The sequence below is a fragment of the Dermacentor albipictus genome, unplaced genomic scaffold (assembly GCF_038994185.2).
Source record: "Dermacentor albipictus isolate Rhodes 1998 colony unplaced genomic scaffold, USDA_Dalb.pri_finalv2 scaffold_17, whole genome shotgun sequence".
In the NCBI taxonomy this organism is placed as follows: domain Eukaryota; kingdom Metazoa; phylum Arthropoda; class Arachnida; order Ixodida; family Ixodidae; genus Dermacentor; species Dermacentor albipictus.
Genome location: NW_027225571.1, coordinates 6,598,167 through 6,610,531, shown reverse-complemented (window position 1 = coordinate 6,610,531; position 12,365 = coordinate 6,598,167). Strand labels below are relative to the sequence as shown.

Sequence of the window (12,365 nt, the reverse complement as noted above, 5' to 3'; positions counted from 1 at the left end):
TGTCTTGGAGCTCGATAAACACGACGATCAGTGGAAATGCAGGTCAGCATTGGCCTCCCACCTTCTTTAGCCTTAGTGAAGCACTGCCTTTGCATCTCAGACGTTCATTGGGGAAAAAAATTATATATACTTATATGAGTAGAGTGTCGGCAAACATATTCAAATGAAACAGTTACACAATGTTCATACAGACAAAAAAAGCAGTAGCACCTGCCATGGTTGCTTAGTGGTATGGTGTTGGGCTGCTAAGCACGAGGTCGCGGAATCGAATCCTGGCCAGGGCGGCTGCATTTCTATGTGGGCAAAATGCGAAAACACCTGTGCACCTAGATTTAGGTGCATGTCAAAGAGCCCCAGGTGGTCCAAATTTCCAGAGTCCTTCACTACGGCATGTCTCATAATCAGATCGTGGTCTTGGCACATAAAACCCCATAATTTAATTTAATTAAAAAGGGCAGTCACATAGATATTGAACAAAGGGCAGTGTGATGATGTATAGTAGCAATGTTTCCCTAGTGAAGAAATATATAACAGGGAAAGGGGCATGTGGGCATTCATTTAGACATGGACAGAACCCCAAAAATGGTTGTCCGTAGAATCGAGCATGCGAATCTTTAGTATAATAGGGATTGTTAATAAAATAAGTTTTTGGTGTTATTAGAGGCTATTGTATGCTTGTTTTAAGAAGAGTGCTGAAGTGTGTGTTGCAAGAAAATTATTCATGGTGGATTCACCTACAATTTAGTGCTTGATGACCAGATTAAATTTAATTTGGAGTATAGTTTGAATTTATATTCGTGTCAAAAGGTAAGACTAAGGTAAAAGTAACTGGAAAGCTGTGCAAACTTTTAATGAAATCTTAGTAAATGGCACAACATGTTAAATCTTAAGTAACAATAGTTTTTTTTTAGTACACGGCTTGTCACTGCTGCATTCTTTTCACAGGGCCCTTTGAGCTGTTTCCTTTAGCTGTGGCTCAACTCCTCTTTTGGTGGCTACAGCTGGAAATTGAAAAGGAGAAAGCAAGAGACTTAACAATGTGTGGCGACGAACATAATAGCATTACTTTAGGTGAAAGACTAGCATGTGTACTTATGTATTTGTGTGACTGACTTCTAATCGTACAGCGTTGGTGCAACTTCTCGTTTTGATTATGTTATTTCATTTGGTGCTGATATGTTTTTATATGGCAAAAAGTTTAGTGGTAATTTAGTCTCTGTGAAATGTCAATTGACTTGAACTAGGCAGACTTTGCAACAGCATACATACAAGGGCATCACTCAACACATAGTTGGCTAGTTCCTTTTGATGTCTTCAAAGGGATACGAAAGGGCACATGGCAGCGACTGATTATTCGGACACTGAGAATTTGGACATGCTCGATTCAGGCAGCTTTGTGGCACCACCACTTGCCCTATAGACGTAATATGTTGGAACAGCCAAATATCGGACACATTACAGCATGTTTGACAATTTGAACTCTGCTCGCATGACCATAATCGCACTCTACTTCAGCCACTGGGTGGAGCTGGCATGCTTTTTCTTTTTTTGGGGTATACAGTCCAACCCACCTATAACAATACCAGTTTTAACAATATATCAGGTATAACAATGAGAAGAAGCTTCTGCACCGTCAACTTTCGTGTGTTTTCCATGGTGAAATAACCTGCTTACTACAATGCCTCCATGCCGCATTATTGGTTATAATGATGAAGTCTGGCTGCTGGGTGTCCGAGCCAAAAGGTTCGGCCGCCCATTTCAGATCCATACAGACCACAAGCCGCTCCTGGGGCTCTTCACATCAGACCGGCATACGCCACAGATGCTTTCACCACGAATGTTGCGTTGGTCCATTTTTCTTAATGGATACCAGCATACTCTCCACCACCGACCAGGAAAACAGTTAGGCCACGCAGATGGTCTCAGCAGACTGCCGCAAGCCGACCAGTGCCAGGATGACCCTTCGCCAGCAGAGGTCGTCATGCTTCTTGACGTACTTGCAGAATCTCCAGTACATGCAGACGATGTGGCTAAGTACTCCACCAAGGATGCTATCCTCTCCCGTGTCCTCAACTGGGTGTGGAAGGGGTGGCCAAGGTGCGCTCCGAGTTCCGAGTTCACACCTTTCATGTCCAGGCAACATGAACTGTCCGCCCACAAGGGATGCTTACTGTGGGGTGACCGTGTGGTGATTCCACAGAAGTTGCGTTTCCGGGTCCTCGAAGCTCTGCATGTCGGACACCCTGGCATCGTCAGAATGAAAGCGCTTGCCCGCAGTTATGTATGGTGGCCCGGCATGGATGCGGCCATTGAGGAATGGGTCCGGCGATGTTTTCCTTACCAGGAAACACGGCCCGAGATGCCTCGGGCACCTGTGCACCCATGGCAGACGACCCGGACACCATGGTCACGCCTGCACATTGATTTCGCTGGTCCCTTCCAAGGACAGACCTTCTTGATTGTGGTGGACTCTTATTCCAAATGGCTGGAGGTCATACTAATGTCGTCAATGACATCGAGTGCTGTAATCACTGCCTTACAAAGATTGTTCGCAACTCATGGCCTGCCAGATACCCTTGTTTCAGACAACGGCCCGCAATTCACATCCACAGAATTTCGAGGGTTCCTGGATGCCAACCTCATCCGCCAAGTGACATCTGCACCGTTCCATCCATCCACGAACGGGCAGGCCGAAAGGATGGTACGGACCACCAAAGAGGCATTAGCTCGAATAATGCGAGGAAGCTGGGCACAGCGCTTGGTAGACTTCACTCTACAGCAGCATGTAACTCCGCACACAGTCACGGGGCGCACCCCGTGCGAATTGTTGATGGGCCGCCGACTGTCTAGCATGCTGGATCGGCTGCATCCAGACCGGGCCCCTGACAAGTCCTCCCGGTTGGCAGAAGTTCTGCCGACACCACGCATATTCCAGCCCGATGACCCTGTATTTGCACGTAACTACGGCCAGGGCCCACCATGGGTATCTGCTGTGATTTCCAGAGCAACTGGCCCGATCTCTTATGAGGTTGCTCTTCCGGATGGTCGTGTGTGTCGCCGGCTCGTGGGCCAGCTTCGTCGGCGGAGCAGCATTCCCATGAGGTTAGCCGAAACTGTACCTGAAGGACAGCCTGAGGTTCAGCCTTCGTCAAGCCCTTCACCTGGTGGAATGAGCAGCAGCAAGACACCAGATCCCAGTGAAACCGAGGAGCACCCGGCAGCCATGCTACCTTCCGAGGCGCAACCAACAGTCATGCTTCCTTCGGAGGACATAGCAGCACCTCAGCCAGCACAGAGCAAAGTGTAGAATTGCCGGGCCCACGCCGTTCGCAGCGTTCCCGGAAGACACCACAACATCTTCGGGACTTTGTGCTGGCATTGGCTGACTGTTGAGTACCAACTAAGGGGGAAGGAGTGTTGTGTACCGATTCTGGCCGCTGAGTTCAGCGGATGACGTATCTGCATCAGTTAACCCCTGTGTTGAAGAGCGCCCTCTCCCGGCCTCAAGAATGTATATATTGTAGCAGTTATCAAGTTCCCACTGTTCTGTGTTTGTTTCGTGACGGCAATAAAAGGTTATTGCCGATACGCCTTGTCGCGATGGTGCCTCGCGATACGACCCACGCAGCAACATAACACTGCTCCTCATTATTTTCGAGCTACTTTAATTCATAATATAGCAGGTTCCCATATGCGGCTGCTATTGCTGAATAGCTGAGATCAATCAAGAAGGGTGTTAGCATCAGTGCAGTTCTTCCTACTGTTACTGGGTGTATATATTGACACTGTTGAATAAACAGGCTGAAGTAAGCAAAAATTTGCTTTCGAATTTCGATAGCAATGATGTACTTCCAGAAGAAGCCGACTAACATCAGCTCGGCTGCAGCTGCCCATGTAGCAATTAACTTTGGCCTCCTTGCATAGATATCATAGCCATCGGATCTTGCTAATGTTGACTAGTTTTGAACACTCAACTAGCCTTGTACTGCACGAAACTTAAAGCTGAACCACATGCACACTTGCCAGCACGTGCTCACTCCTGGTCAGTCCTAATTGGACACCTTGGCGTCTAGACTTCACTTCTTATTGAGCTATTTATAGCGCTTCAAAATGGGCAAGTTGGATGTGGCTACTATCTGTCGGTCAAGCTTGTGCAGGACAAAGCCAGTCTGCACCACGTAGCACGGCCAGACTGGAGCGTATGAGCACGAGCATGCACTCAAGCCCTGCCGTGCACAAAACAAGCGCTGTGCAAACGCACTGCAGTTGCATGTAGCAGTGGTCTGCTAGGTAGCATAGATACCACAGCCGCCGTGTGGTGCCATGACGAGTCCGTTGGCTGAGTGCACTGCGGTTCGCTGAGGACAACCGCATTTGGCTACGTTTGGGCACCAAAATTCGAAGTAATGGCATCTACGTAAACATCCAAAATCAAATTTGAACTGCCCAGCGACGTTCAGTAAGCGGAGCATTGTAAGTATGCGCCGCTGTAATGTGGCCTCAACAGTACAATGCAATGAAGAAGAATGCGATATATATACAAACTCCCTAAGTGTCGTGAAGGCCTTAATGTCACTCAGCAAACATAAAAATGCCGTATTTAATGAACTCTATTCGGTCTTGTGTCAAGCGTACTCATCAAGCGTACTCATCGAACGTTACCCTCAATGCTCCTATGGCCAGGCACCCAGCATATAATGATATGCTGGTTAGATCTGTATGCTTTACACAAGACGGAATATAGTTCAATAAGTACTGGATTTTTGTGTGTATAGAGTAACATCAGAGCCTTCACGACACTTAGGGAGTTTGTATATATCGCTGATTTTTGAAGTTTTGATTTTCTTATATCACACAAATGAAAGAATCTCGCACATTATGAATTCAGGGGGTCTACCAACGGGGAAAACCGCGAATTCACAGATTTTGAATAGTCTGGAAATGCTCAAGGAAAACTCAGGGAATTTTTGCTTCTATCAGGGAAAATTAGCTGTAATTTTATTGAAAGGGAACGAAAGTCGCGGTAATGCTCGCTCGAGTAACATAGAGGAATAGTAAAGAATCTACTTTGATGCCGTGTCGTCGGCTGGAGGAGTTCGCGATGTGCAGTCGACGCCCGATTTTTGGGACATGTGCTCGATAATTCGGATAGCTTCGCGGCACCACCACGTACCCCATAGAGTCAGTGTATGAGGACGTCTGAAATTTCGGACGTAACGCTTTGCCATCCAATTTTCCGGACTTTCTTTCGTGACCGCAGGTACGAAATGGCATTAATCAAAGCCACCACTGCCGCCATTTTTGTTATCTCGATGCCTCAAGCCGGCGCTCTCGCATGCAGAACCGTGGCAACGCTAGGCCTAGCTGCTTCGACGCTCGCTATTAAGCTTCTTGCTGTCCGGTGTCGTGTTTTCCATTAAATCAATTCGCCGCTGTCAGCAATGGCACCATCTCCGCCTTTGTAATCCTCACGATTGGCTTCGACGCTCGGAAAGCAGGGCGCGTTGCACAATGCCGGTTCCCGAAAGTCAGCTTCGCCTCAATATAGCAATGTTACGCGGGGAGGAGGAGGAGGAGAAACATTTATTAAAAAAAAGAAAGGACAAGCAGGTGTCTTTCTGCTTGTGCGGGAGGCGTCCTTAGTCCAGGCCCCTGCGGCTCTTGCTGTCTCCCGGACCCGCCGCACCAGTTGCTGCTGGTTACGAGGGTCCGAACTAGTCAGCACAGCCTCCCACTGCTCGGGTGTGGGGTTGGGTATTTGCGGGGCCGCCTTCACGTTAGGGCGCGCCCATATAGGGAGGCGTAATCATTACAAAGGGGACATTTGTATAAGTATAGTGTAGGGTGTATTGCGTGTAGTCTGCTTAAATGGGGGTATGTGTTGGTTTGTCGTTGTCGCCATGTTACGACGCCTTCACGTGAGAGGGTCTTGTGTGGAGGTGGGTATTGTCGTCTGTTCAATCTGTGGTGTTGTAGTATGGCGTTGTATTGTTAAGGTACGGGCCCCATGGATGCGGCCGTATCCCTCTCTTGTGGCGCCCAGAAGGCATGAGCTTGGGCTACAGCGTGTGCACGCTCATTTCCACGGAGGGACTCGTGTCCTGGAGTCCGCACTATTTCAACGTCTGGGAATTGGGAGGCTTGTTTGAGGAGTTGGTGGGCGATTGAAGATATTCTGCCTCTCGCGTAGCTACGGCAAGCTGCCTGGGAGTCAGTAATAATTGTGACCTACTCGTTGGTCAGACTAGAGGAGATGGCCAAGGCGATGGCTGTCTCCTCCGCTACGAGGGCGCTGGCAGTGCAGACCGTCATCGAGACCACCTCTTGTAGGTTATAGTTGACAACGCTGGCCGTCATGCCTGCTTTTTGGGGGTACTGCGCTGCATCTGTGTATAGTGTGATGGGGAGACTGCCATATTTTGTCTGTAGAGTTTTTGCGCGAGCTTGGCGACGATTGGCATGATGTTCCGGGTGCATGCTTCTGGGGATAGGGGCTACCTTGATGTGCTCCCGGAAGTTGGGGGCCAGATGAATTGCTTGTTCGTGGCCTTTGCCGTGTGTGCGGTAGCCTAGGCGTGCTAGGACTGTTCTTCCTGTTGGTGTGAGGGCTAGTTGTTCTCGTTGGCTTGTGAGGTGGGCGTTTATAATTTCTCTTATAGTGTTATGGACTACTAGGGCTTCAAGCTTGAGTGTCACTGTTCCCGGTGGTAGGCCGAGCGCTTGCTTGTGGGCTTTCTGAAGAAGTACGTCTAATTGATCTATCTCCTTGGGAGTGAGGGGCAAGTACGGGGCAGCGTAGGAAATGCGGCTGATTATCAGGGCCTGGACGAGCTGTATTATGTCTTCTTTCAGTCCGTATTGTTTAGTGGTGATACGGCTGATCATTCGCATGATTTGGAAGGTAGTCTGCTTGAGGCGTTGGATGGTGTATGCGCCTCCGCCGTCCTGTTGTATGTGGAGTCCGAGAATGCGCACGCGGTTTACTGTGGGTATTTCTTTGTCGTCGAGGGTGAGTTTGATGTGGGGTAGTTCATTGAGTTTTCTTCGTGACTTCTGTCAAACGCTAATAGTTCTGACTTCTCGGGAGAGCACCGGAGACCACTTGTTTTTGCATATTGCTGGACGACGACGGTCGCTTGTTGAAGGGCGTCTTGTTTCTCTCCTTCGGAACCAGTGGTGGTCCAGATAGTGATGTCATCGGCGTATATTGCACGCCTGATTCCTGGTATTGCTTTGAGTTTGTCAGGTAATTTCATCATAGCAATATTGAAAAAGTTGGGTGATAGAACAGCACCTTGTGGGGTTCCTTTGTTGCGGGTAGGTAACGTCGGGGTTCTGAGTGAGCCAATGCCTATTGTGGCCGTGCGGTAGCTTAGAAAGGCGCGTATATAATTGTAATACGACCACAGTTCGTGAGGCTTAGGTTTGTAAGGATGGTATGGTGAAAAATCGCTCCGGTGTTGTGCGGTGCGATGAGTTCAAGGACTTGTCCCTTTAGCTGAAGAAGGATGTCGTGGGTAGAAAGGTGGGTCCGGTATCCGAACATTGTTTCGGGAAAGAGGTCGCTGGATTCTAGGTAAGGTTGAAGCCGGTTCAGAATGACATGTCGCAGAAGCTTGCCTAGGCATGAAGTCAGTGAGATTGGACTCATATTTTCTAAGCTGGAGAGTTTGCCTGGCTTCGGAATGAGTATGATGTCCGCGTGCTTCCAGTCCGCTGGTAGCGTACCCGCTTCCCAGTGATGATTACAGAGGTCAGTTAGAGATTGAATGGTGCCATCATCCAGATTGCGCAGGAGCTTGTTATTTATTTTGTCCTTGCCTGGGGTGGTGTTTCGTGTGAGTGCATGGAGTGCTTGTTGCACCTCAGTGATAGTGATTGGCTTGTCGAAGTCGTAATTGTCGCTCCCGCTGTAAGTTGGAGGTTGTCTTTGTGCGGGTTCGAAATCGCCTATGTACCGCGCCCGCAACTCCTCCAGGAAGTATACGCAAAGAAACTGCAGTGAAGCTTTAAAAGCTTTGGAAGGGGCAATTGTCACTGGATACAGTATGTATTCCTTCATTATACACGCATGCACACGCTTGTCTCCTGTCGCAGTACGAGCACCGATATGCCTAATAAGTGTTCTGGCCGGCCTTGAGAGCTTTTTCGGACGTGCCTGTGGCGACTTGAGCCCTTAAAGGCAGTCAAAGACATGTTTTCATTTTTTCGGACTACCTGATTGTTCGGACGTTTTCGCCGCCCCTAGGAAGTCTCAAATATCGGACGTTGACTCTACAACTGAGCAAGAGGATGCTTCGAATGGTCTGTGGGATGAACGCGCGGCGGAAGGAGGGCGAGAACAGAAAGGACTGATGCATTGAGGAATGACCGGGAAAGGAAGCGTGCTGCCGCTTTTTTGAAGGAACTTGAGCTCAAAAAACAAAGTGTTGGCTGATGCTGAGATGCAGGTGTCCCTAATACAAACCAAAATAAACTCTTTAAAGCAGTCAAGCACAACACTGAAGTGTTGTGCGTGGGCTGGGTGTGTGTCGGGACAGTTGAGAGAGAATCTCACTTGTGACAAAGTTTGGGTCTCACACCAATGAGCATGAGGTCGACATTGTTTAAGTGGAGTAGACTGTATTGTGCAAGTCCATTTCTAGGCACCTATGTTTTTGACAGCTAACACTGTTCCTAATATGCAGGGAGAGTAGGCTCCCATGAATATGCAGCAGCTGGTTTTCATGCAGAAAATGAATTTTTATTTCCGATTTTAAATTATATATACATCTTACTTTTCATTTCTTTTCACCTTGAGTTGGGAGCTTTTGTTCGGTATTTGCAGATCTCTAAAATCGTTGAAACCATAACAGTGCTTTTCAGTGTCTTGGCCATGCAGTTGGTCCTCTCTTTGTTAATTTTCACAGTGATTATATCGGGCAAACTTCTGATTAAGCAGCTTCTGCTGAACTCTTGGCTTGTGGTTAATAATGGCTGGAAGTACAGTATGCCTGTAAAGTTCAAATGCAAATTATTGGTGCTGAACTTTTCATTGCTCATTAGATAATGTTGATTGGCCTAAATCATGCCTGACTCAAGTCCTCAGATGGTTTCTTCATTCTGTATGCTCAGTATTTTGTGTCTATATTAAGCAAGTGGTTCTCCATCTAATGTCTGAAAGGCTCTTCGGTTAACTCCATCACAATTTCTTGTTTATACAATTGCAGGTGTTGACTTGGTCACAGTACTTCTGTTCTGATTGTGTGTGCAAATGTCACCACATCTATACATCAAGTACGTTACCGTCTTTGAAACTGAAATGAAATGTTCTGCAGGTGTTTCCCTGACGAATCAATTTACTGGTCAAAATCTCACTCGATGCTTGTTGCATGTCTGCTTAATGTAGTACTGCATAACGTTGATCATTGTCTCAACTCTTGTGATTGAATGAAGAAACTATTGTATTTTTGCACCCGCACAAAAATTTCAAAACATTTAGCCGTAAAGTAGGAGTGCAGGTTATGTGCGAATTTTGCATGAAAGTGTGGCTTCACGGCAACACGCACAGTGGTGCCGTGACGCCACACTTAAAGGCAAAGTTCTCCGCCTTTCAGTTTCATTGTCTCTTAGGAAACCCCACCCTCTGACCACCCTGGCGTGTTGAAGCTCCCTTCACCCTCTTTCATGGCCGCCCATTCTCACCCTTTTTAACGGGCACCATTTTGTGTTTAGTAGTTCGCGAATAGTGCATGCGGCGCCGGCAAGCTTGTACGACACCTGTTCTCACGCGCTCCCTCAGTCCGCCCGAAGAGCTTTGCGATATGGCAGTGAGCCAAATCACAGTTGGGATTTTCGGCTTGGTCGCATTTGCTCTGTCACCGTTGCCCATGAGAGGGCTTCTCCATCCACGCTTCCATCCGTTGCCGTGTGAATGCTAGCTGCGAAGTTATCCAATTCATGTCTCATTTCACGTGACTGGTTTGTTGGCTGTAGCGTCTGGCGTATGAATCCAGCTTTGTGAGCACCGCCGAAGAGGGGGGAACTGAGCCGCTGGTCAAAAATACAACGTGAACGAGTCGTGCATGCACAAGTGGAGACTGCTTTTGCAAAGATTTGAGCATTGTTCTATGCCGTTATTTCTGTGGGTTGTACGCGGGGATATTTTTTTCTTAGCTGTTGAAATTGGTGGAGCAGGTTATACGCGGCGGCAGATTATACGCACAAAAAAAATACGGTACAAGGGGGATGGAACGAAACACAAGTAGGAATAAAACTAGGTAGAATTATGTTATATGTATTTTCCTTACTAGCCAATGTGTAACACAGGGATGATTCTCTTTCTGAAGTTTTGGGGCTGCACAATATTTCATGACATAGTGAAACTTTATTGTGCTTTCAAAGGATTGCACTTCGGACATTCTTCAATAAGCTTTTTCCTATTTGGCTTTTGTGTTTGAGCCGAGCTTGATAGTATAGTAGCATCTGTTGGCACCTCTATGTTTATTACATGCTTTTGGTGCAGTTTGTGACATTGCGTCGGGGCAATAAGAAGCAGCGGCTGGTACCAGTCCTGACAACGATGCTGAAGCCGAGCCCTGAGGAGAAAAAAGACCTTGAGGCTGTCGTGGCAGATGAAATGCAGCAGGATGCACCTGCTGCGTCAGGCTGGGCTTGTCAGCTGCCTCAATAGACAGGTTTTTTTGGATGACAGCTCCACACAAGCACATGCTGTAGTGCTTATTGGCCCACGGCGCCTGCCTCCTCTTGATGCAGACCTCAGGCCAGCATGTGTGTCATGTGTGGACCCCAGGTTGTTGTGGACCCCAGCATGTGTGGACCCCAGGTGGTCATGTGTGTGAACTACTCAGTCAGTACAATAAAATGGAGCAAATTAAAAACACTTAGCAGTGTGACCATCACCTACTAGGTTGCTCTTGGTGTCTTCCTGGTTGACTACAGTGCACAAGCAAACAAAGGTTACCCTTCTGTTACTCAGCTTGCAATGTTAGCTGTCACCTAGTAGTGGTGAGTGGGCATAATATGGAAAGTGAAAACAATGCAGAACAAAAGCAAATTGACTGCGATGCACTATGGTTACAGGATAGCAAGTGGCAGTGTGTGCTTTCTACATATCTGCTTGGCAGTGGAATGTATTTTCAGGTGACAAGCAGGAATCTCAAGGCTTCCAGGACAACTGTCTGGGGGGCTATTCTGCGAATGCCCACCTAGTGGACATGTCCACTTCGTCTACTGCTAAAGTTATGATTGGCTGGGCTTTGGTATGCGTCAGGAGGAGGAAGACGCCCTCAGCCAATCAATACTTCAGCAGCAGACGAAATTGACACGTTCACTAGGTGGACACTTACAGAAAAGCCCCCCCCCCCCTTTATCTGATGTGTTGAGGTGCATAAGTTACTAAGAGCTACTCAGTGGAAAGCCTGGGTGCCATTTAAAACAGTGGTGGCTGGCTCAAATATGTGCCATCAGGGCGAGAATATAGAACATCTCCACCAATGTGTGATGGGGCATCACGCAAATACATGTAAAGCAAGGCATGATTTATGTACCGTCTATTTAGGTAGCCAAGGTGACTGAAAATGTGCAACGACCCGGTGATTGTTGTCTTCGTTAGTCCAAGGACCGAGGCAGCTCGTAACAGTGAATGGAGAAGCGGATGTATCGAAAGAGCTGAAGGAGCCTATACAAAAACTGAAGAACAAAATGTTATTCCTGAGCCATTTCCAAAGCTCCGTATTGTAGGATATGCCATTACATCAATTTGTGGTGGTAATGTGTCATAATGTGTCATTCCCTCGCATTTGGTCAGTCATTTATACCTCGCACCGCGAAAGAATGGAATAATCTGCCATCGCACATTGTCACCGAAACAAATGCCTCAAAATTTACAGACGCTCTACGCAGTACCATGAATACCTAATATATCGCGTCTGGTTTGTAAATTTTTTTTTAATGCGCCGTTAACCAAAGCTTCCATGACAGTGCCACATTTTGTACAAATCATTTAGAGTTGCTGTACTGGTAACTATCATTATTTTTTTTGTGTTTGTACGTTGATGCACTGTAATTAATTTTTTTCCCAGTTTTGTTTTTCCATTGTAATATGCAATTATGCACTGTTCACCTTACCTATGTAACATTTACCCTATGTAATACCCTCCCTAGAGGGCCTTTAGGGTTATTGTGAAATAAAAATAAATAACACCAGCCACAGGGTTTTTCTGATGTCTCTGATGGACTCGGTCCAGAGCCCGCAGTTGCTGGTCTCCTCGCCATCTACGCTCCAGTGTGCGCATGGTCACCATCAAACTCGCGTATAATGTGTTAGTGTAATTTATACTATTATTTTTTCTGCTTGCAGTTTT

At 47.2% G+C, this 12,365-nt stretch overlaps 1 protein-coding gene across 4 annotated transcripts in view; it reads left to right on the top strand.

The window, feature by feature from the left end:
• Positions 1-10,798, top strand: part of LOC139052010 (GRIP and coiled-coil domain-containing protein 2-like) — a 39,873-nt gene extending 29,075 nt beyond the window's left edge. For all 4 annotated transcript variants that reach the window (XM_070529078.1, XM_070529079.1, XM_070529080.1 and 1 more), the window contains one exon: positions 10,505-10,798. In XM_070529078.1, coding sequence (XP_070385179.1) covers positions 10,505-10,672 — 168 coding nt within the window. In that variant the 3' untranslated portion in view covers positions 10,673-10,798. The remainder of the gene's footprint in view (positions 1-10,504) is intronic.
• Positions 10,799-12,365: the final 1,567 nt, after the last annotated feature.